Source organism: Blennius ocellaris (assembly GCF_963422515.1).
Source record: "Blennius ocellaris genome assembly, chromosome: 15".
In the NCBI taxonomy this organism is placed as follows: domain Eukaryota; kingdom Metazoa; phylum Chordata; class Actinopteri; order Blenniiformes; family Blenniidae; genus Blennius; species Blennius ocellaris.
In genome coordinates this window covers 9155236-9181318 of record NC_137664.1, presented here as the reverse complement: position 1 = coordinate 9181318, position 26083 = coordinate 9155236, and the positions used below count along the sequence as shown (strand labels likewise).

The 26083-nt window shown below is 38.1% G+C and overlaps 1 protein-coding gene across 1 annotated transcript in view; it reads left to right on the top strand.

Moving 5' to 3' along the window:
• Positions 1-3502: 3502 nt before the first annotated feature.
• The window catches only part of ccbe1 (collagen and calcium binding EGF domains 1), a gene marked incomplete at both ends in the record, with an annotated part of 42846 nt that continues 20265 nt past the window's right edge, over positions 3503-26083 (top strand). Inside the window, 2 exons of the mRNA XM_080510394.1 lie at positions 3503-3606; positions 3683-3763. Of these exons, the coding sequence (XP_080366520.1) occupies positions 3503-3606; positions 3683-3763 (185 nt within the window). The remainder of the gene's footprint in view (positions 3607-3682; positions 3764-26083) is intronic.

Sequence of the window (26083 nt, the reverse complement as noted above, 5' to 3'; positions counted from 1 at the left end):
GAAACATTCTAACAGAAAATGGTGAAATGTGTTATTCTGGTCAGTTTAACAACACTTTGTGAAAGATCTAATTATATACAACATGTAATGATGACTCTTTATACTGACATTAAAGTTAAAGTATAGACGGATATTTCCATATTGTTGAAAAGCAAAATAGCAAATTTAGTTCATAAGACCCTATAGCTGACAAGGGATTTTCCACACAGCCACAGATATATAAAAGCATTTATACATTAATTGTGGAACAGTATAAGAACATGCGGGATAAAGGAGAGTGAATGTCTTCTCTCCTGTGTATTTTCATAGAGAATTAATGGTCTGTGGGACTAACTGTGGCAGGAAGCTGAGTAAAGGGGGATGAATTGTCTTTTAGGATGTCGATGAAAATAAAACTGTTGTTTTGATTATTCATTCATGAGCACTCAGAATGACTGAGCCTGTTCTGCCAGGCACAAATGAGACACGTTTCTTAATGAGCAGTGTTTTTTTATTCATAAGTTGGCCACATAATTAGTTAAGTCTGGACATTTGTTGTGCCATTAAGATTCAAGCTATAAATACAACATTAGTGTTCCCAGCAATGCTTAATAACTTCTTTTTTTCCAAGAGACTCAGTTAATTCACAAACTGTACTTTTCCCTTTCCCAATATGCTGCACAATTTTGTTTGTGACGACCTAGTTGATTTAAATCCCTGATGATATATTTTGCACTGAACTGATATTTAAATGGTTTCTCAGAAATACTGAGTTAGAACATCTTAAGGAAATGCATGTAAATGAATAAACTCTGTATAACCAAGTCCTTAAAGTGATCACAATAATGATTTGGCATTGTGAACATTTGCTCATGTAGTAGTGAACCTCAAAAGCTCTCATGGATTATGTGATCTCTGCTGGTTTGCTGCTGGTGTGCTGCTTGTGTCTGAAACATTTCCTCAGGGAACTCATTGAGAATTAAACATATTTTCTGTGTATAGTTTCTGCAGTGGTAGCTTTCAGCTCTCACAAGTTTTCAATTGGGTCAGACCTCATTAAGGACAACTTTAAAACAGTCAACTTTGTGATGCTGTGTGTTTTTTGGAGGGGTTTGTTGTCTTGCCAAAACAAACAAAACCTTCGCCTTAAACCTGCTTTCTGACACTAGGCAACACATTCCACTGGAAAGAAAAGCCTCAAATTTCATAAATTATTATATAGTTTCTTTATACTGAGTGTCTTCAATGGCAAAGGCAGCAAAGCAGCTCGACAGCATGACAGAGGCTCCACCATGTTTTACAGTGGGTAAGCTGTATGGGCATCATTTTGTTGTTTATGAACAAACTAATGCTCTGCAATCCCAGAGCTTTACTTTGGATATAATCTGTCCATAGGACATTTTCCCAGAAAGACTGTGGCTTATGTATGTAACTGTTTATTCAAACATTACTTTGGTCTTCATATGCCTTCTCTTACAGTCATGCATGGTGACCTCCTTGGAGTCCTGCTTGTTTCATACTTGGCCTTGTTTTCTATGCTGAAAGCTGCACTGCAGGTTTTTCCAACTCAGCCTGAAGCCCTTCAGATTCCCTGTGCAGTGTTTTTTTCCCCCACAATTCGCACTAATCTTCACACAATTTTCTCTCTTTCCAGTAATCTCTGAGTTCAGGAATCATCTTTCTTTACAGATTTATAACTCAAAAGCTTTGTGAAGGACTGAAACTATGCATTTGAGTTGTTTCTGTATGTTTTGTTTGCATTCTTGAGGCTTCCAGATACAATTCTGAAGAAGCTGGAAACATAACTCTAATCCTATATATTCAAACTCTGTTTGTGACTATTTCTGTTTTTGTTGAAAATATGGTGCACAGTATGTTTGGAAGCCATGTAAAACCATTATTTCAACGAGTATAGAATAAATTAGCCAACAAGAAGAAATAAGTACACAAGCTGAACAAAAAACAGTTATTTACACATCATAGATATCAGAAGATTGATTTCCATTGATTTTGGTCATGATATTTGATACCACTAATCTCATTTCCCCATCCAATACCAGATAAAAACTTAGTCAACGAACATCTGTGTGTCCTTTAAATATAGCTGGTAAAAAATGTTGTACTCTTTCCTTTTTTGCCCCCTTTTTTATTATCCCTACAACAAACACAGACTCTGTTAGTGGTCAGCCATCAGAGTCATGGTGCAATTGTTGGCACCATAGACTGAATAATCCGACTTCAGATCTCAGTAGGATCTGAGTTTTTGAACGGGCACTGGTGGCCTTCAGGTTAGAGAAGCAAGCTCAAGTTCAAAGGTTCAAATCCCACGACTAACAGGTTTACTCCATTTCCTGAGCAAAGCCTTTGACCCCCAGCAGGTCCCTGAGTGTGGAAATACAGCAGCCCACTGCTGCTGGTATGTGTTTAAAGTTAACTATGAATAAGATGGGTTAAGTACAGTGAATTTCCTGAAAGGAATTGATGCGGCATTCTTTGTTTCACCGTCCTTAAAATGACAAACTTAAGCACCCGCATGTCTAGAAAGCATTTAGTAGTTTTAGCATCACTAATCACACATGGAAGAAGTATTCCAATCAGCAGGACGTATCATGATGAATTACATTATAATTGGATAACAATAGTCTGTCCATCCAATTATTTTATAATATTGCTTTAGCCAGATCAGGCTTGCAGGTTGCACCAAGCAAACTACAGGTGAGGGCACGGTATACTGGTTGCCAGTCAGTTAATTGTCAGTCACTTGGATGTTGTGAGGGAAAACATGGAGACGGAGGACATGCAAAATTCATGACCCTGTGTGTGTCCTTTCTAAGTATAGTAACTACAAGTATTTATATTTAAACTTGAAGAATCAATCCAAAAACAGACTATCTATCCATCTATCTATCTATCTATCTATCTATCTATCTATCTATCTATCTATCTATCTATCTATCTATCTATCTATCTATCTATCTATCTATCTATCTATCTATCTATCTATCTATCTATCTATCTATCTACCTATTGTGCAGTATTGTTAATGGGCGCTCCTGACTGTAGGTGTTATTTTACGGACGGTCGCTCGGGGGGAGCAAAGATTGAGTCGCACTTTGCGCGTCGCGCAGAAAGGCGCATGCGCGCGCATTTGGGAGTCCAGAGTAATGTGTAAACTTTGTCCACTTCGGTTAATATTTAACATTTCACTGACACGAAACGGTGACTTCTTTGTGTGTGTGTGTGTAGTAAAATGTTTTCCCTCCTAAAATAACATTCATTTTAATGGCTTGGAGAAGAAAGTGAGATGAATATTTAATAACGAGGGTTTATTAACGCGACTCGTCAAGAGTCCAGACGAGGTTGGAGGTAAACTGCGCGTCTGAGAGTCACACAGGCTCCGGATGAGTGGGAGGGTCTGTGTCTCTGTGTGTGTGTGAGAGAGCCTCCACTTCACTGGAGCGGTGGCTGTGAGAGGATAATCATTACAACGTGGAGTATATATCGACAGGAGCCAGGTGATGAGATGCGACTAAAACACTCCAGGAGTCCTCTTCTGCTCACCATCACCTGCATGTACTTCTCGGGGGGTTTGCTGTGGTCCTATCAAGAAGAGGATGTCACTGACGGGTAATTCTAACACTGGCAGCAGGGCGCAGACGTGAGACAAAAGTGCTTACTTCACTTTAAAACTTGTTTCTTGCAGTGAGAAGTGCTCTGAAAACAATGTTTCCACCACGAAGTATCCCTGCGTGAAGTCGACGGGAGAGGTGGCCACGTGTTACAGGTAAAACTGATTCAACCTTCACAGATGCTGTTATAATGTTAGCGTTCTGAGAATGAACATTTCTGAAAGTGTGTATTCTGTGCCTGAAGGGGTGGCTCCACGTGGATTACTCACAGCAATACCTCTGCTTTAATATAACCCTCAGTGAGATTAGAAAGTAATTTTGAATAGTGGAGACAGGGCAGGTAAAAATAATAATATTAACCACAGGTAGTAATAAATATAATAAAACTAAAGAGTCATCAAAGTATAGCTGTATTTGCAACTTTTTAAGGATTCAGATGAATAACTTCTTGATTTTTGGAAATCCTGAAAGTCATTCCAACTTTCTACCTTATAAAATTATTTGTCTGGCTGAGACTGAGTCTGTCCAGAAACAGTCCAAAGTGGATTTTCTTCTTCACCATTCTTTGTGAATTAAAGGGATCATAGCAAATCTGAATGTCCACAAGCCCACAGATTTCCCTGCTACATGCTGACACTGGCTTTAATTATGACAGTTCACAGACACTGGGCAGTCTGTCCACCTCAAAGCAAAAACTCCTGTCAGAGGCTACGGATTAAGTTGTTAGCGCCTAATCTGTCTTCATTGCATAGAGCAGCATTACTGGCATATTAGTGAATAAAGTGGAAGACTACAGACTGTAGTTTTGTCAATCTTGCTAATTAGTGATTATGAAAATGACTGGTTGCTTACAGACAAACTTCAACATGTACAAGTGCAGATAGTTGTTTTATAAGACTTGTGAAGGTGTCTTCACAAAACACTTGGATGAACTTTATATACATTTCTCTTTGGTGTATATATGCACATGAAAAAGAAATGCATTTGTGAATGTGCTCCATCTTTCACTTGCGACTCTTTATGGACATCACATTTGAAACTATGCATTTTCCCCTTCAGATCTCATAAAAGTGTGTCTTGTTATTTTATCTTTTACATTTTGTCTTTCTGTGTCAGTTGTGTGTGTAATGTATTGGCAGCTACATAAAAGGAATGCATGGTAATTTTGAAGTGTCTAGGAATTAGTAGTTTAGTAGACATGTCTTTATCATGACTACATTTCTGAGAAAGTTAACTTCATCCATCTTCTATACTTGCATTAACATGTTAAGGTCACAATGGCTGTAACCCATCCAAGCTCATTCTCGACTACAATGCATGTCGTCTGAAGTTATACCCTTAAAATGACTACGTTTTGATTCACACATCTGAAAAATACTGAAGCACCTTGATGCCAAACTACAATGTGTACTATATTCAGGTTTCCAGGCACATTGTGATTTCAGTACCGGTAAATGGTGTGCATGTCCCGTCGCTGTAGAAACAAAACCATGCAACATATTTATGGAATTGATTTCAAACAGTTTGTCAGAGATCTTGATTTAAAGCCAATCTATTTCTGTGAGTGCTTGTCGGAAAAATGTTGAGAATGTTAAGAGAGGAAACGTAGTGGGACATCTCCTGAGAAGTCTTCCAAATGGACACGCTGAGAGGCTTGGGTTTTACATCATTTGACAAACTGCTGGCCCAGGTTCAAACACAGTGACATTCTGTTTGATGTTCAAATCTCAAACACACTCTTAACATAATGATGTTGGTTTATGGTTATTGGCTGCAGCCACAGTTGTTTCCCTCAGTGTTTATTTAAAGAAGAATAACTGTTTCTGCTAAGAGCCTGGATAATGTGTCCTCGGTGCATCTCAGTTCACCTGCACAGTGTGAGCCCACGACACCCCGTCTGCCCCGAATAACTAGTGAAGAAGTTTTATTCTTATTCTAAAATATCAAAATCATGATGCCAGTTTTGATGAGAGGAAGTTTTCATGCAAACGTGCAGTTTGTCCCAATATGCCGGCACTATTAAGTCTTGGCATGAAGGAGATGTTGTTCAAGAGGAACCAAGCATGATTTGGGTGGCAGGATTCAGATCAGCCAAAGAAAATATAGACGTATGGCATTCATTAAGCACTCGGTGGAATATCCAAACATTTGGACAACATTTCAAAATGGCAATAAATACTTTTCAAACACTTTTCTAAATACTGTTTGTGTAAAAGTTGTTAGATGGGCATCAGTCTACATACCAGTAAAGCTCCCAATATGCTTTCCTTTTTTTTGTTTTTTCTTTTTTTTCCCAATGTGCTTTTCTGAGGTCTGGTAGTGCTAATAATTAGCTCTAGGCAAGCACTATGTTGAAATTATTCCTTAGCTTTATATTGATGCAATCAATGCAATTCTTTCTTCATTTGGTAGGTTTTAATTTGAGGTTATTATCAGTAAGCACAGCTCACTCGTGGCTATGGCATGCTACTGTGTCGAGAGTAACACTTGTCCTGGGAGCATTTATCATGTTGCGAAAACAGCGGCAGAGTAGACACCAGAGACCCCGAGAGCATATGTCACCCTACAGGAGAAGTACCGGGGCCTCAGCTGATACAGCTTACATCTGTCTCAATGTCAGTGCAGACACTCGCCTCTCAATCTTTCATTAAAAAAACGCATGTAGCAGCAGGATTGTGCACTTTCTGTACCGGTATGTTGACTTACGTTTGCTGCTTTGCACATGTTATGTTTTTATATGCTTGGCTCTTATTAGATGGAAAAACCTAAATCATAAATGCCTGAAATTGCAACATAAATGCTTTGCTGAAGGCAAGAAAAGGGTTTGATTGAAAAGATAAGCTGTGAGCACTTTCTCCCAATTTGGCAAGGTCCTCAGTGGTCATGGTTGTTCTGGTTCTGTCGGGTTTTTTTGGAGGTTTTTTTGTGTTTTTTTTTTCAATTCATTTTATGAGTACTGCAGTCTAAGTCTTATCTTTGTAAAGATTTTTGTTCTTGTTTCAGTTGGATATCTTTTCCTGTTTTTTGGTTTGCATGGTGAGCTTTGCTGGCCTTGCATTTTTTTTCCTTGTAGTGTATTTTTCCAAACCTCAGCTCCTGCTGCTGAAAACATAAACCCATCACCTTCTGCACCGAGACATTTCTCTCTCTCTGTGGCTCGTGTCACAAAAGAAGGATTACTGAGTTAGCTGGATGAGCGTACTGAATGTAACCCAGAAGAGCTTCCTTTTCGAGTCACTGTTGCAGATTTTAGAGCATTCACGGGTCTTACTAAGCAGTTCTACAGCTAACTTGATAATCCCGCTCTGTGACACAGACCCCCTGGGGATAATATACCCGAGAGTATAGCTGAATCTATGAGCTTTTGTGTACAAATCTAGAAGCCACAATAAATTCATTTTAAACATCTTTTTAAATGTGTTTTTGTTAATATGGTTTTTACTAGACATATTTTTAAGATTAGAGACAATCCAGGAGAACAGGCAGGTCCAACCCATCATTGATAAATAATGTGTGCTTCTAATTTTTCTTCAGTGACAAGAAGGTACATAAAACAGTGATTACGTTAGCTTTGATTTATCATCCACTCGATGTTGGCTTTACCTACACGACAGAGCAAAGGCTGTGCTGGACAAGAAGCAGAGCTCAGGCAGAGTGAGTCTTTCCACTCTGCAGAAAAAGCCACACATAATTGATGTGTGGCATGTGTAATTGTTGCTTTGTTATTTTTTCCAAATTATACTAGTGGTACTAAGCATTTTGTTGTGCCCACTCACTCCTCCTCGCTTGGATTTTAGGGGAAAATGCGGTCTACGCAATGCTAACTCTGAGGATACTATTTCCCTGACCTTCCTAAAAAGATGTGACAGCCATGACCGACACAGTTGGCTGAACTACTTGCATTTTGTCAATATCCCCGTCACTTCATTTCTACAGGTATGTACGAGATTTTTATCTTGGAAGTATTTCCCTTAAGTATCATTTTACCTCTTCTATATATGTTTAATGAATCAAGTTGGGGAGAAATTTGTCACAAAGAATCAGATAGATTTTTCCATTGAGTGCAAACTCGTAATTGATTTATATTGTGATTTCCAGTCAGACTCGAACGCAGCAGGGGCACTGCTCGGTTCCAGGGAAGTGATCAATTCACTCTTAATATTCAGCTTGGCTACAGGACCCAAAGTCTCTCTTGTTTCCTCTTCTTTCAAACCTGTTTTTCACATCACATTTAAAAGTATTCTGCACCTTGGAATAATCCTCTCAGTTGGAGTATTGTGCCACATCCAGATTCAAACAGCTTTCAACACAAGAAACACACTTGGGGCTTCTTTTGTTACCATGTTGTCGTCTCTCCGTAGTTCCATAAAAAAAATTGCTGTGGCATGTCATAAAGACTTCAACCTTTTGATGATGTTTAGCTTTTTTGCGTTACTGTGTTTCTGATGCTGCTGTAAATGTCCTGAATTGAATAACTGTATGATCCAGGATTTATAGACTGCACATGTAAAACATGTTTTTTGGAAAGCCTCATATAATACAACAAGCTGAGAGAAGACCAGGCATGGGCATGCATCCACCCCAGCAAACCTCTTATGTAATAGGTCAGGTTCAGTTAAATGGATGGCGTACTTACATTTCCTTTCATTTGTATTCCTTGTCTGGTTGCAGGTTAAAGTGCACAATATTCAGTGGTAAGACATTAAACACTTTTGATGAATAACTACAAAAAGAAACCAATTGAAAAAGTGAAAAGGGCAACGAATAATACTAGGCTATTTGAGCTGATTGCGGTCAGGCTCAGGCATGCTCTCGTTATGTGCTTTTTATTACTTACAAACCCATTTAACAAATACCTGGTGTTTGCGACTGGAACAAGTCGTGTGCATCAGAGAACAAGTCAATAGGCTGATCAATATACTTGTCAGGTCTTGTCTGGTTCTTTAAAAGGAAAAAACAAGCCACACAACTCATGCCAAAACAATGTGGAGGGTAATACTGAAACACTAGCTGGTGTGTGTTTTTCCCCTGCCCAATGGGCATATTGACAAACCACAAAAATAACATTTGTTTAAAAAGTTGTAAATTCATTTCAGGAATGGTGTCAATATGACGCAGTGGTTATCAGACTATGTGCTTGAGTCTAAAATGCCTCATGAATTGATTTTCTTTAGGTCAACAGATGGTTGAGAGAAATTGATCTTTAGTAATTTTCTTTTCCAAATTAAAACATAATTAAAGAAAACAGTACAGCAAAACGGCTTCAGTGTGATGTGTGAGATGTTGAGCAATGCAACTGTAAAACCAGTGTTTGTTTTTCTTTTGTAGCCACGGGATTAAACAGTTAACTGCACCCTTCTTTCACCTGCCTCATAAGTAGCAAAACATACATTTAATTTAGAATTTCTTGATTTTAGTCTTGAACTGAAAAAAGTTTGAGAATGCCTGATACAAAGTCATGGCATTTGAAAAAGGGAAGAAAAAGCCTTGGAATAAAGTGGATATGTTTTCCAAGGAGAGAATAAAATGAGTTCAAGCTGTTTCTCAATAGACCGTTAGGTGAGACAGAGTTTACTGGAATTAACCTCAGTAGACACACGGTGAGACAAATAAAGCTGCTGAAAATCAGGCCGATCACAAAATGCCTGCAAAGATTTTCTGTACCTGGCACCGTTTTCAGGCACTGTGGTGCCAAATAAGAAAGAAAAGGTTAAAAAGGGGGTGAATTTGTTCTAATGTTAGCCCCACTCTTATATCAACTGCATTGTAAAAAACACGAGCGTATGGTTGTGGTCAAATTTATGTCATAATCATAAACCAAAGGCCCTGAAATGATGCACGGTGTCCTGTCGAAAAAAGACATCAGCATCTGCTTTCTCTCAATACTTAGAAAGCGGATATGGAGCCTGTTAAGTGATTGCAGTAATACAGAGAACTCAAGGACTGGAGGAGCTGACATGAACATTTGGTTTTGCTCCTCAGTGACAGCTCCCACACAGCCCAACATTAAAAGGATGTGAAGGCCCAGAGGAGGTCAGCTGCCATGTTAAGCTAATGATCCTCGTCTGTCTGATCCCAATCCTGCTGTGGGTCAGGGTGTAGTTAGACATAAAGCTGTCTGGTGAAATAGTAACAATAAATATTTGTTTCTTTGTTCATTTTATTTACCATTTCTGCAGTTCGTTTCATGCCCGGTGGCAATTTTTCCTCCCGATATTGACCAGGAGCAGAGTCCTTCTAATGCCCTTCTAAACAGAAAAAAAATACCTCAGCTGAACAAAATTATTAATTTTAAAATGTTATTCAAACAAAGAAACATTTTGAGAAAAAAAAAATTCTAAATTGTTTTCGAGCATGATAGATCTTCTATATTAAGATTATTTATCTATAATTTGTGTTCTTCCTGCAAAAACTAGATTCAGTTAGACACTAAAACAACAAGTATAGTTTCTTTTCTTTTTTTTCAAACATGTTTTTTTTTTTCTTCTTCAGCTGGATAGATAACAACATAAATAAATGGCCGTTTGAGGTTTGTTAATTTCATGGCTCATGAAATCATCACTGTGTATTATAGTATGTGTGAAAGCCCTATGAAAACGCACCGCATCGCCACCAAGTTCAATTTATCGGCTGTAGTTTCATCCAGGACAATCAAATACGTCTGGCACTCTGACGCCAAGAAAATAGCAGTTTCATTTCGTATGAAATGGCCTTTTCTGTTGACTCTTAGCAGCAGTAATGACTATCCTCCAGGTCCTGATTGAAGAAGAAAGCTCCATCCTTTTACTATATGTTCACCTCAAAGCAATGTTTGCTGTATTTTAGTGCTCATCTATACCACAACACATCAGCCAGTTGCATCCATTTTGCCCCCAATCCTTGCTGTATTTCATCATGAGGGTATAAAACATAATTCCCTTAAAAGATTTATAGCTGACAATACTATTTAAACAAATAATTAACTTGCGCTTGTAGTGTGAAGCTGATGAGCTTTTTCTTTACCAACTCCAATGCCAAATATGCTCGACCCACACTCTGAAACCCAGTCAGGAAAGATTGTTCCATTCCATCGTACAGTAACTTTTGTTCAGTTCCAGCATCGGTGAATTACCTTCTCATGTGCCCCTGGGCTTGTCCAACTTCAGGAACCACTCAAGTGCAGGTGGGACTGAGTTTGCACCTGCATGTGCACCTCTAAGCTTCTGGACCTCTGAATATATCCTGATTCAGAAAATGCTCACCAGAAAGCATATTTCTATTGTTGCTGCTTTGCTGTACCTCAGTTATTTTTCGTAAACCTATATAAATACAATAATTCAATAAGATGTTGCTGTACATAGTTGCAGAAATCAAAAGATGACAGGCAGTCATGCTTCTTGGCTTGAAAATATCTGATGTTTTACTGACAAAGAATGTTGTAAAGTACCTCTGGAAGACTTTTACTGTGGAAACAAGCACATAAAGCTTCAGAACATCTGTATTTCTTCCTTGAGTTAGTTAACAGGAAGTATCATTTTTGTGAATAAATTTGATTTATAATTTTCTCTTTTTTTTGACCATACAATCAGTTAGCGCTTTAATTTATTTTACTGTTTCAAAGAGATGTTTTTATTATGCTGACGCTTACAAATCATTGCACATTAATGTGTGTCACATTTATGGTGTCACACTTTGTACTATATTTCTGAATAATATTGCCATTGAAGATGAGCCAAACAGCGTTCAGTGATCTCTCCAGGGCCTGTCCTGTCTATTATTAACATTTTGAGTGTACAGGTTGAAGTTCTCAGTGTTTCTAGAAAAAAGAAGCTGTTTTATTGTCCAAGTCTGAGCATTTACTACAACATGTTGTTTATAATCCTATGATAATATCAAACTACTTACAATATTATTATTTGATTTGGGTTTTTTTACCTGTTATATGATTATCATTAGACTGTGTGTAGTGGGTAGCACGCTCACCTCATAGCAAGAATGTCCCCAGTTTGAGTTGTCGGCTTGAGGCCTTTTTTTTAATCTGCTTGTATGTTCTCTCTGTGCATTTGCAGGTTTTAACCAGATTTCTTCTTCCAGCCAAAAACATACTGTCTCTCCTCCTCCTTCACCCATAGTCTATAACTATGACACTAACTTGAACAAAATAGTATTGAAGATGGATTAGTGGATAACACTCCTTACCACATCACAACACACAGTTGTTATGTTGAGCATAATTGAAGACCTCAAAACTGTAAGGGATGTGTAAATAAACTGCACTTTTTTGGACTAATATAAATATAAACATAATACAGCTCATTACATTATGTGTTGTTTATCTTTATAGCTTATCAAACCTGACGTTAATGTAGCCTTGGTGTGTCTTGCCTATTTGACATTAAGAACTACTAAAAAACATTTTATTCTTGTTTTTAGATCTTTCCATAGTTGATGTCATGTTATTTACCAAAGGCTGAGGGTTGAAAAGTTAATATTAATAATATAAAGGTGACGTAGTAGGATGTGATGAAGAGAAGGAGGACATTTACATGGTTGGTGTAAGAATCAAGAATGCAAGAGATTAAAGAATCTGCTGCGGCAATCTGTGAAGTAAGCCAACAAAATGGGAAGGGTATGATGTATAGTTTACCTGAGAGACCCTTTAAGAGATCTATGGAACAAAATATAATTCAAGTGATATGTTAATTTGCATGATTGGACGCTGATGCAATAGTTGACTCATAGCGGAAGGTCACCAGTTGTAGTTCTGGTTGGCAAGTTTTCCCCTTCTCTGTTTTCTCCCACAAAACCCTAAAATTGAAAAGAGATTTAATTTACATGTAATGTTGTGAAATGGAACCACTAAAAGACTAAAGAGTTGTGTCTCTCCACAGCCACTGCTTGCTACTGTTGAGTACAACCATCACATAATATGGGCTCTTTACAAAGTAAAGCATAAGAAATTGGACGTGGTGGATTCTTGGTGTGTTTTGGGTTCAAAATGGACACGCAATCACTTAAAATTTTCACATCATTTATACAAGTCATATTCATCATTCATCAGACAAACTAAAGGGAAGAAACGATGATATGTCAAAGCTAAAGGTCACACTACAAAACAGGAAGAAATCCATTAACACAAAACAACGTGTTCCTGATAAAGTGTTAATAGTTGTTTTTCTTCATGACAACATGTCAACTGGTTTTGCCTTTCAGTGTGAATGGTGCGTCCTGATCTCCTTGTTAGAGTTATCCTGTCAAGAGCCGGGGAGGACATGTTTGTGTTAAGAAGCATTCTTCACTGACAGACACCAGCAAACACCATCTCTCCCTTTTCTCCAGTTCAGGGCTTTTCTTAATTAGCGATGTTGGGCTGGTGCATACTGTTTTATAATGACTGTGCTTCATTGAAAATATAACTGTTCGTGATATGAAATGATATGTAAACACTGAATTTGCCTCTCATCTTTCTTTGAATAATTAGAAAGTTTTTTTTTCTCCAGATTTTCAATTTTAAAGTAATTCAGGCTCATTGCACACGGAGCCATTCGATTGGATTCGTCTCATATATTGTTCCATCTGTTTCCATTTAAGTCTGAAAAACAACAGTGGGAGGTATCGTGTCTTTACTGAATTGAACAACACATTGAGTTCAAATGCTTAAAAATGTGACCTAACTGAGTTGATTACTGTTGTTTGGAAGATTTTGACCTGTTCCAAAGAGTGCAAGCACTTCAACAACATACACTTGGTTGTCAGGCAGTAAAATAATGCATATGGAGGATGTGCTGCAAATTCAAATAGATGTCATCCATCTGTCACGTTGTTAATCATTCATACAGCACAAGTGAAATACTTTGTACCACTTGGATGTTGTTAAATCAGACATTTTTCATTGACAGCTTTAAAATTATTTTAAACGTAGAAATATTTGTTTGGATTTTTGTTGTAAGTCACAGTCAGTTATTTGCAAAACAAATGTCACAATTATTACAAATTAAAGTAATCATGCACATCCAACACAGATTATATATTTATCAAAGTTTTTAATCATGCATACTGCCGTTGTTATTCGGTTCTTATTGTGGAGTGATGGGAAGAAACGTGTAGTTTACCCTTTATGGTTGCTTGCCAGACGAAGGGTTTAAAGTCATGTACTATTTGAAGTCTCCGTGCATGCTGGGAATCTACTTTATTACACCCTATTGTAACCTTGTTTTGTCAATATGTATAGCAGGGATAAAAGAAGTGGCACCAGTTTCCACGAGTTGCAGATTTCTGTAAATACTCTCTAAATGATAATAACTCCAAGCAATGATTTGTAGAGACGGTCTTTGTACTCAATCTCTTCAGGTCATGGCTCTTTTTCCTCCTTTAAGACACATATTAAGAAGTTGTTTTTTTTTTTTTTTTTTGGTGGGGAGTGGGTTGTTTTAAAAAGCCCACTCTTGCTTCTTTTGGCAGAGGCTCATCCACCCATCTGCTTCTTTCCGTGGAGAGCTGTGGTGTGGCCGTGCATCGGTCATGCTGTGGTTTTTTGCAATAGTTAAGGGATGCGGTGATAAGTGCACCGCAGGCTGTGGTTTTTCTGCCTCCGTGCCTCTGCTCGGTGTGTCCAAGACTCTTACGTTTAGCATGTTGTTTTACATTTATCCAGCAAGAATAACATACTTTTACGATAACAGATCTTTCCATAAAGACAATATTTGTCCACCCGTTTAGAGTAAAACAAGGACTCCTTGACAAGTTAATCAGCTAATTGAAAGGCAATTGTGCCAGTGTTTCAACTGGGTGTCCCTTTTTTTATTCAGAGGTAATTGTTATTCTTCACTGGGCCACTTGAAGCTTTAATTTATTCTCCCATTAGTGAAAATAATAAGCTTTTAATTTATCAGTCCTGAAGGACAGCAGCGAGCCAGACGAGGTGTTCGCCTGCACCAGCAAGCACGCATTCCCACACCAGCCATTTTAAATTGTAAACAGCTGTAGTGTTCGGTATCGGTAACACATGTGCATGAGGGGGTTTGTGTTTGGTGGTTTTCAGCTGCACAGATGTTTCTCCTTCCATTGAGAATTTGGCCGCTGAATTTCAATATTCGGGAGTCAGTTATAATTCAGTTTAACAATATTCACCACCAGCACCACCGTCCGTGTGCGAGTCCACCTGTTATTTCCACAACATTTGACCGTGGTTCTCCTGTCACATTGTGCCAGTCCCTCTTCTCTGAATTCAGGAAGGTAAGTTTTATTTGTTCGGAAACTTGCACATTGACAGGCGTTACATCAAATTAGAATGCGCACTTGCCAGTTTTGACTAATTGTAGGTCGAGTCCCTCGATGGAATATAAAATTTCACTACAACATTAAAATAACACAACAAACCCCAAAGCCTCCAATGAAGTAACACACGTCACATACCACACATCTCAGCTACCTTCCACACTGCATGTCACCAGAATGTATGAAATGGTGTAAGAGACTGTTCACTTCACTACTACATTTCTACATGACGACTATTATATGCTTTACATGCATACATTCACGCATTACTTTGCACAGGTTGAATGTTTTCCCAGCATGCTTTATTCTTTGTCATTTTCTTGAGAAGAAATCCCTTATAACCTATCCCTGCGGGCTTTTCATAAATATCCAGGAAGTCCAGTTTTCAGCCAAACATGATATGAAACAAACTGAGGTTAGAGTTACTAGGGTGAGTTTCACTCTCAACGTGTGAGAGTTTAATAAGATTTCAAAAGATTTTTTTTTTTAAATGCCGTCTCCAAGTGAGGTAGCTCTGAAGGGGAGATAAATTTCACGCTCTCCTGTGGTAAAAATAATTCAACAGAAGAGGGGATACACAGAGCAGAGAGGGCAGTATAACCCCTAATAACTCTCCAAATTTCACCGACTGTACAGAACTTGCAGTTTTTGAACATCTGTTCCTTACTTGTGTACACTTTTCACTTTTATAGCTTTAAAATTCAGCTTTTTTAAAAATGTTTTTATGCTTATTTAGCTGCTTACATCATAAACATATTTACATGATCGAATACTTTTTCCAATGTCAAGATTGACTTCATGCTGCATAAATGTGTATTTTGTGAAATGACCATGGTGAAAAAGAACTTTTGAAATGTGGAACCTGTGGCACAAAGCATCAGGAGCGACAAAGCTGAGAGTGAACAAGAAACAGTGATAGTTCATCCATCTTCGATACAGCTTTTCCCCAACTAATGATCGTGTGGCGCCACAGCCGATCTCAGCAGACTATGAGTGAAGATAAAATGGAACAGTCGCTTCAAGCATATAAAGTAAAAGCTGCAATTCTGTATATTTTCAGCTTAAAAGTTAACACCACATATGAGCATGTTCACAGTATTTAATGCTGATTTTAGCACACATCGTGTTCAACATGGGACACCAAAAATCTGAAACAAATTGGATTGTAGACTTTTTAGCACGTTTGGTAAAATACAACTATAAATCCATAATTACTATTTGTCCAAAGATATGCAGCAACGCCAGTGAAAGACATTTCAGTTCCAACACCGACATAATAATAATGACTGCTTGAAAGGAAGGTTTAGAAAAACCAAGGTTGAAAGCTGATGGTTTGAGTTCAGTACAGATTTATAATCTAAACTCAGGTGACAGAAAGGATCCGAATCATACATGTCATTCTTCATCCTCGAAGCATCAGTCCCCGCTCCTACACCTTTCCAGCACTTCATTTATTTCTCCCAAGTGAGACTCCTGATAAGGCAGCTCAGTAAATGAACTGTATTGATTTCTCCCTCATGCCCCGACGTGAAGCCCCATTGTATCACCTGAATGAATTGAAATGAATGATTGAGAGCTCTTCTTTCAATTTAGAGTAATTTTTCCAACCTATTTCTATATATTTCTTGTTAAATCATCGGGACGAGTTAGTGACTCAGTGGGCTGCCTTTCACTGCTTAGCAGTGAGGAACATCTGCTTTTCACATCAGGGTCTTTTTGGGTATTCTCAGCCTCACTTTTCTACCGTGGGATGAAAGATATTCCCTTTTAGCAGCAAATAATCTGTCACAAACTACTGTTGGTTTTAGTTCACCTTTCAGGACGACTTTTCTTCAGGGACCAGTTTTCTTAAAACATATTTTTCATCATTTTCTTTCTCTCTCTTTTTTTTTTTTGCTTAATTTACATAGTGTGGCTATTTGAATGGCAGTGTTTATTTTCTGCATATATTTCCACACTGTTAATGTACTGAGCTGTTAAATCTTTGAGTAATGACAAAAGGATTGAAACTACTAATAATCCCTTTTAAGATCCTTTGAGTATTTCTGTGAAATGGAGGTGCATGTTTTCATAGTTAGCCACAGTGTTCGAAAGGGGAATTGGTGATATCTCGGCTGTGTCCGCTGGACTGGCTTTAGTTAGAAACACGTGCAGGTGATGGTTTACTGTAACAGGCCACAGACAGCTGCGCTCTGTACAATTTCCTGAGGTGTCAGTATTGCAGATTTCTCCCACAGTGTGCACTTGTCTTCAGCTTCACGGCCACAAGAGTTTATATGAATGAAAACATGAGCTTCTTTGATTTGTTTCATTACAGTGTGGTATATTTTATTTAATACTTTCTAAGATGCGATCACAGTCAGAACTGTTTTGTTTGAGATGGAGATCGTCCGAGGCTGTCACTTCTTCTGCTGTTGCCTACTAGTTACTGAGCGAAGCTCAAAGCTTTGCTGCCTTAAATCCTATTGAAAAAACAGTTTTGTTGGATTATGTTGCAGAAGCCAGCACAGCAGGAGCGCTCTTCATAAGCAGTATCGCTACTGACAGCAGATAGACTGCAGAGCAAATATGGCGAGAAGTCTTCATTTTGAGTCATGAAAGAATGAGCCATTGTTCCATTGCCATTTATTGCCACTGCAATATATAATCTGTCAAGGCGTTTTCCAAGTTTAAATACTTTTATTCTCCTACTCTCCGATTAGAGACCTGAAAACAGACTGATATGTGTCCCTCACTAACAGGGTCACTGAGCTCTCTCTCTCCATTGACCAACAACATCATCATCCTTTCTAGCTGCAGGGAAGAGAAGCAGACTCAACAACTGTAGTTAATATGCAGCATTTAGGTAAGAGATAGTCACAACTAACTGATAAATAGAGCATGAGCAAAATACTGCCTTACAGTTGGCGTGCCTTCGTAGGTTGTGCATGTCGCACTACTTCTCTCAGCTCATGTTGCCTCCAATAAATTTGTAAAACATCTGATTTTCCTGGTGTTCTTCTCTTCAGCTCAGCAGGGTTTTTTTCCCCAGTACATCCCTCCATCTTTTGTAATGCTTTGTCCAACTCTGTGTCACAGTGCTCTCGAGCCAATCCCAGCTGGCTATGGATGAAGGCAGGATACACCCTGGACACCACAAGACAAACAGGGGGGGGATTCACACTTCCAAGAAATTTTATCATTACCACTTTCTCTCAAATGGATGTTTTAGGACTGTGGGAGAAAACTGGAGTACTCTGAGAAAACATGCTCGTGAATAACATTGCAACTTCACATAGAAAGGCCTATCGGATTCGAACCCGAGGCTTGGGGCGAAAGTGCTTCTCCACAACAAACGTTGGAATTGTTTAAGACGCACAGAGCGCTTGCTCAGTACTTTAGATTTGGTGTTTTGGTTTTCAGTATGCTTCTTCCTGCAGAAGCTGTTGTTGTAGTTGTAAAGTTATTTTAGAAATGTAGATTATTATTTTTTGAGCTGCACGATATTAATTCACCATTTGATATGTGATAATGTAGTTGAGTTTATGCCAAGTTTGTTTTTAGTTTAGTTTTATTGTATTCAATTACATGTCACATATGCACTCGTAGTTCTCATGAGCAGGATTTTTAAAATGCAGCAGTTTGTTTACTTGGTTCTTTTTCCTCAGCTTTTGTAATGTTGAAATGATGGTCTCCACCTGATATTCCAAATATACTGACATACATAGCATGAATTCACATTGCATGGACACTTGCGATAGATTATAAAGCCATTATTGCTTTATTCCTGAGACATAAGATAAATATAATCTTCACAGATGAAGCTGGTATCAATGTCTCCCACTGAACTCTCAAACAGGAAGCAAACAAATGTTGCTCCTTTTGTGATTCACTTTTATTCTCATGCTCTCTAATACATTTATACACATATCGGCAACATTTTGAGTTGGGGGCATACTTTCCTACTTTTTTCACATTAATCAAGCTATTCTATTCCCATTATGTCACACACGACAGAAACAAAAAAAAAGGGTCAGAGTAAAACGCTGCGTGCTAAATTAGAAGCATTAAATTGACCGGTGGATTTGCAACAACTCAAAGCAGACTGTTTGTTTTAAGCGTCGGGCACTGCAGCGGGTCTGTGTGACTGTCACGGGCCGTGAGCACCGAGTTCAAACAGTCATTAACCAATAGCTTATGTTAATGTTCCATGTTAGTGATCAAATGGGGTCCCATTATTTCTCTGACCAGACAAGCATGCAGCTCACAGGGACGAGTCCGTTTTCATTGCAGGGGCGAGGTTTTTGTTGGTAATTCTACTAAAAAGATTTATTTTGAGGGGGAAGTGATGTTATACTCTGAAATGACATTTCCTCTTATTTTCTGGCTTCCTTTTTGTATTTTGTTTTACAACACTACCATTCCCAGCAGGGTTTATTTCTTAGGCTGTCTATAGAAAGTACAAAAGCAGCATTGCTGACTGTTGGAAATCCTTTAGTTTTTAATACTGTCCCTTCGGATGCTCAACAACTTGGCAGAATTGGGCCATTCCATTAAGTGGAATATTCTCCCTTTAAGCTCTGACAAGTCTGTGTTTAGCAAAATTTAACCTGTGACATAAATACTGTTGCTTGCAGTAGAAAGTCTGCTGAATAGTATTGCATGTGCAGCTCTTTTTGAGCCTTTTAACCTTATCAAGCTCACAGTTTTGGCTTTATGGATTCCCCTGTGTTGCGTGACTGCTGGATACTGGGGCTATAGAATTTTTTTTTTCCCCCACATCCTGTCTAGAACAGTTTCCTAAAGTGACACAAGGTTGTGTGTCTGGTACTCTGTTTTGGAACTGTTTTCTCCCTCACTGCACACCCCCCCCCCCCCCCCCCCCCCCCAAAAAAAAAAATAAAACATTTAAAAATGTAAATTATTACAACTTTCAAATATCTGTTTAAAGGGAATCCTTGCAGACGAATTATTGACTGAGCCCTGAGATACAAATAAAGAATGGTGTAGAGAAGCGGTGCCAAACATATGGCCCACACATCAAAACTGAGCAATCTAAGGGTTCATACTGGCCTGCAGGATGAATTTGCAAATTCTAAAAATTGCAAATAAAGCTTTTATTGACCAGGTAACAGTATTTAGTCACTAAAGTTAGCGCTCTTATTGCTAGATTAGGTAACATTGGCATAATGAGGCAAATTTGTAAAACACAAGCATGTTTAAAGCTGCAGAAATCATGTGCCTTGACAAGTGACGTTTTGACAGTTAAAGAGAGGACGAGTCTTTTGTTGCATTTTCATTTGCAAGCAAATACTTATTTTCTCCCTCGGCATTTGCACCTGGAATCATCCTCAACACTGGCGTTTTCTTTGTCCGTTTTAATGTTTTGCAGGAAGAATAATTAAATACTTTGCAAAAAATGTTCACTAAACCGAATGAGGACCATTTGGAGTTGAGGCTGTTTGTAGAGGATCTTGCTGTCACTTTGATGGCGTGGCCTGCTCGTGATCAAACTGGGCTGCATGTAGCCCCTGAAATAAAAATAACTTTGACTGTTGTTGGAAATAATCAAAGCTACTGCATACCAGTCATCTTCGCACAACACTAGATATGTAAATTTGTTGTGTGTGTAGTCAAATATGAAGCTGTTGAACAGCTGCGCTGTTGTTGGACACGACAAACAATAAAATGTCCTTTTACTCTCCTCACTGATTTATTTAATTATATTGCTACAAACTGTAATGGACTGCTTCCACCATACAGCTCACATAGGCTCACAGAAGCATTTTACAACCACAATAAAATTGTATGGCATCTCCATACCATTATCTGTAATTACATAATAATCACTGGGTTTTAATGGGAGGTATTGCAGCAGACTCCAGATTAAAACTGGCCTTTTGGCTAATTCTGGCTTGTTTTAGCCATGCGTAACCATGTGTTTTATGAAATTGCACTGTCCCCTTTTAAAGAAAGAAAGAAAAACTGAAACAACAGCATCAGAGGTAGCAGAGGAATTGTAGTGTATAAATAACTGTGACTCTGTCTGCAACAATAGAGAAGACCAAATCTGCAACATTGTGATTCCTTCATTTTCTCTGCACACTATTTTTAGTCCAAGAAATGACCTTTCCAAGAGGACTTTGTTTTTTGTTATTTTCCCCCGGCTGAATTTTTGGGAAACACAAAGGTGTTCTGGTGTTCAGAGGATGAACTCTCTGTACCTTTTTTTTTTTAAATGTCTTCCCTTAAAATCATTTTCCTTGGGGATTGCTTTGTGGATGCGGCCACAGGAGTACCTGTCCCTCTTAATATACCATAGTTGTGTCTAGCTAATGCAGTCCTTATTCTACTTTTTATGTGTGCCTACAGACGTAGGCCACATTTTGACAAGCTAGAGCTTATCATTTCCAAATGATATAATATGAATCACCAGAAGAAATGTCCAAACCAGGAGGCTTTTCAAACCGCAGTCGACCATAGTCCATTTGTTTATATTACACCGTGGTGACCTTGAGGCTGCGCAGGGAGTCTGAGGTTTTTATCAGTGTCTGCGTTACCGTGGCTGAGGTTGTCTGCAGTTGTTCCTGAGTGCAGCACTCAAACGGGGGAAAGAAACGACCATGGCAATACAAATGGGAGGCAACGCTCTTTGTTTAATCTGAAGTTTTACTTCCCCATTGTCAAAGCAAATAGTTTGGATATGGACTGATTTAGTTGCTATGACAGTTTCATCTGCCGCAGGGGGTATGTTTGATATGAGCAGGTTTCACTTGTCTGTTTTAGTTACTGAGGACACACAACAATCCGAAACACTAGACATAGCAAAGCACAACAAAGTATGTCACAGCCTCACAAAGTGGGCAAACTAGGATTATTGAATTACTCATATGAACTCCAATATGTCTCATATCTCTGGAAACTAAAGAACACATTATTAAAAAATGAATCCGATGAATTAGGTTTTTTATTTTAAAAACTTAAAAAAACAAAACAAATCAATGAAACTATAGTTAGATAGGGTTCTTAATGAAGATGAATTCACTTAGAATGTGCTGGACAGACAAAATGATAATAAGACAAAACAGTAAATACAAGGGCAGCGTAGCCATGATCTGCACTCTACACATTCTTTGTGTATGAAGAACTCCATATCTTAAACCTTTAAATACTGCTGATCTCATAACGTTGCTAATTATTGATCAGTGTTTAAAATGATTAGTTTTCATGAGGCCGATCTGAATTCATTTTGTCAGCCTCTGAAGGCACTCAAGAAACGGAAGTAATCGCTATGGTTAACATTTTCAAGTATTTAATGGTTATTATTTGGACATCTTTGGACCAAATCTAAACCAGTTCCCAGAGAGGGGGTGTGCCAGTAGAAAAGTGTTAAAATTAAAATCGTATTTAATGTTACACATCAAATTTTTTAAAACACACACAAACACAAACACACAAAAGCAGTGTCAAACAGGGAGTAAAAACCTGATAAACTGTATTTGAGACAAGATAAATACAGTAATATGAAATATATCCAAGAAATGTTGTAAAAAGGAATGGGACAATGAAATAGCCAATGGAATAAGATGAAATACTAAATAGTATCTAAAAGTAAGTAGTGTGTTCAGTAATTAATAGGTGAGTTGGAAAATAACAATCTATGTAGTTCAAAATTCGGGAGTTGTTCATTTAATAATTAAGAATTTGGTGCTGGCATTAAAAAAAAGACTTTATATGAGCTGTCATTAACATACACAGCATGAAAACTATTATTTTGAATGGATCTGTGAGATCTGTAGAGAGCGTTGACACTGAAATTGAATATTGAATCTTTTGTGAATGTTAAGATCTGCAATTCTTTGACATTTGGTGAAGTTACAGGTCAGGATTAATACACTTTTGGTATTAAGAAATACCAACTACACATACGGTCTATGTTTGTGACCTCCATCTGTGTTCTGAACACATCTCACCTCATCACCATTCATTATGTGTCCATCAATTACTTTTATTTATTCATTTCTCTGTTTTCAGACGCCAAGTTCTGCTCCTTCACTCACAGCTTCACAGCAGGATCTGCTTGTTATTCTTTCATGATTGTGAACCATATTTTTTTGTATTTGTACGTTTTTGAAGCGCTACAAAATGGTTGAATGGCTAAAACCACAATTATATGTGGTGTAACAAACTCAGAAAACAAATGTGCTCCTGTTCTCCTATACACAATTCAAACTGGTCACACGAATGTTACGTTTGAAAGCGACAGCCAGCTTAAAATGCTGCTGTATGAAATGCACTGCTTTGATAAAGCTCAATAATATTAAGCCCAAACAGCTAATTGTTTGTATGTTGAGTTAACCATTACTACAGAACGGAGGCACTTTTTCACTTGAGTTATTCAAGTTTCATTCCATTTGTGTAACACTAAAGACTTTTCAGTGGGTGGTGTTATCTTATCTGTTTACATAAAGTGATGTGAAACATTTTACTATTATCATTCCAAGGAGCTTCACAACACAGAGCAGCATTTTTAATTCCAAACATTATTCAAACCTTAATTATCTGCAGTGCTGTTATACGTTTAATTTGTGCCTGAAAATGGATGTTACTTGACAGCATTGTGCTGCAGGAGCTTCTGTTTCCACATAAACTCTTGTGTGAGTCAGAGACGCTCCAGACGTAGCCGCCTCTTCGTGTTACCTCCTTTCAAGTTCCACTCCTGCCCTGATGTCCTGAAACTGTAACTTTGCCTTAGAGTTGAAGCCCAAAAGTAAACTTTAAAGTACACCGTGAATGTTTATAGTCGGAAGAGAAGAAAATAAATCTATTCCACAGCACTGTCAAGTGTCAGATTTTCATCTTCCCCTCACTTCCCTGAGCTCAACCGAACAACCATTAACGTCAAGGAATTTGCTGACGGCTGCAAAGTGATTATCTATTTTAGTCGATTGGAGACAGTTGCAAGCGGTGCCATCAATCTGATCACAAAGGCACATGAGGCAATTCTGGTGAGGTCATGACTCTTTAGTAACCGTCAGCATCAATATTCTCAGTACTTTGCATAATCTGCCAGAATTATTTCTCTCTTTATAGCTCAGGAAGCGCTCAGTCTCTCAGCTCTGGTTTTCTTCAAGATAAATAAACGTGTGAACATCATATCAGTGTCAGTTGCACACATGTATCATTATGACGGTATGTGAATCACGTTTAGGACTTCATCATTGAGTTAAGATAATTAATCACTAAATTATTCTTGGCTTTGACTTTTTATAAAGTAGTAGAGAGTTGGTGGTTTTGTGGCACTGTGTTGTGATGCATGAGCTGCAGCTACAGTTATAGAACAGTTTTATTGTTCAAAATAAAAGTGCTGGAGTTGAAGTTATTATCACCATTTTAAACTAAACTAACAGAGAGAATACAGAGGGGAGACTGTATCAAGAGGCTGATGAGCATGGAGCTGCAGCAGTCCAGACAAGAGCTTTGGAAAAAAAAAAAACCCGATTTGGACAGAAGTACTGCCGATGAGGAAACGTCTGATTTAACAGATGGTTTTGTGCAAACATTGTGGATAGATTGTGCATTGCAAGTTTTGTACAGCAAATCAGTTCACTTGAACACTCATATCAGATTCTTGGCAAAGTAAGCTGGAACCACTGTCATATTTACTACTGTGGGATCTTTTTGAGGTTATTCGTGGAAAAGCCTGTTCGTGCTGATTGTGAGGTGACTGTTGGGTAAACAGAACAATGACGGACAATAAAACAAACAGAAAGTTAAAAGAAAAATTCAATGTCACTGTGGCATCAAGGCCAAACAGCAATGTTAAATAAGAACAGAAAAGGATCAGCATGTTTTCCATGGAGAGTGTGGTTCAACGTGTACAGCAAATCAGAGGCCGATTACTTATATGGAGTCAGATCTTTGTAGCCACAACAATGAGCAGTCACTCTTTATAAAGCAGTTAATTTCAGTGTTGGTTTCTCTTTGCTTTGTAGGCATATTGTTTCCAGGTTGTCCATCATTCTCATTATCTCCTCAATGCAAATACATTTTGGCTACATTTAATTTGTCTCCTTCATACGATGAAGTGATTTCATTATGTTTTGGCATTCATAAGGTCCAAGTAAAAAAAACACACACACACACACACACACACACACACACACACACACACACACACACACACACACACACACACACACACACACACACACACACACACACACACACACACACACACGGGAAGCTGGCCAACCACACTGATTGCTCTATCAGCAACAAAGCATCAGCTCAGCATTTGTAAAACTGCGTATTATCCTGATATGTTTGAACACCGACTGAAAGGTTTCTCAAGATCACGGTTACTTACTGTAAGTTTGATTTTTAGATATATGTATACACATACATACACACATATAATATATCACAAAACATCACACCTGTACTACTGAATAGATGATCACAATGATTGTTGTTCTTTGCTGCATATTCTGTATTTGATTGTCAATGACAGTAAATATGATTTTGCTTATTCTGTATTAGGTTTCCATCAGATATCATTGAGCTCAGAATTGTTACCACAACATGTTTTGTGACCCTGTTTTGTTCATTGTTGTCATGAAATAGCAAAGTTGGTTTATAGTTCACTTAAATTACCAGTAGCCTAAAGTAAACTGGGAGGTTCAACAGCATTATTCTTTAAATGAATTAACGCATGTTATTATTTAAGCAAAACGGTCAAACTCCACAGTTTAAATCTTTCATTATTTGTAGTTTGTTTTTGTTTTTTCGTTAGGGAATTTTTACTTTCATAAAGAGAACGCCTTATCGCCTTCGAATATAATGGCAATAAAAGTGTATTTAATTCAAAAGAATATTTAAATATGGTGTTTTTTGATTGGGGTATCTGTGGGTTGAAGTTGTTTCCTCTCAACAAGCATTTTCTCCTGTGTGGAATGCAGACAAGTTATTGTATATCACTGGCTGCAATGCAACACAAATAAGCCTCCACAGCGCTGACTCAAAGTGTTGTCTCACAGCTTTGTGTGTTTCTGTGTTTGAGATATCATTTAGTTTTTCCTCACATAATGAGCTGATGTGAGGGTGCGTCAGTGTCTTCCTCAGTGGTTCTACCTTCCTGCTATACGTGTGCGCCAGTGTAAATTAGCATGTTTCATTACAAGAAAAAGCTGCTGTGCCACGTTGATTCAAGGGTGGGCCTCTGTTTATAAGGTAATTAG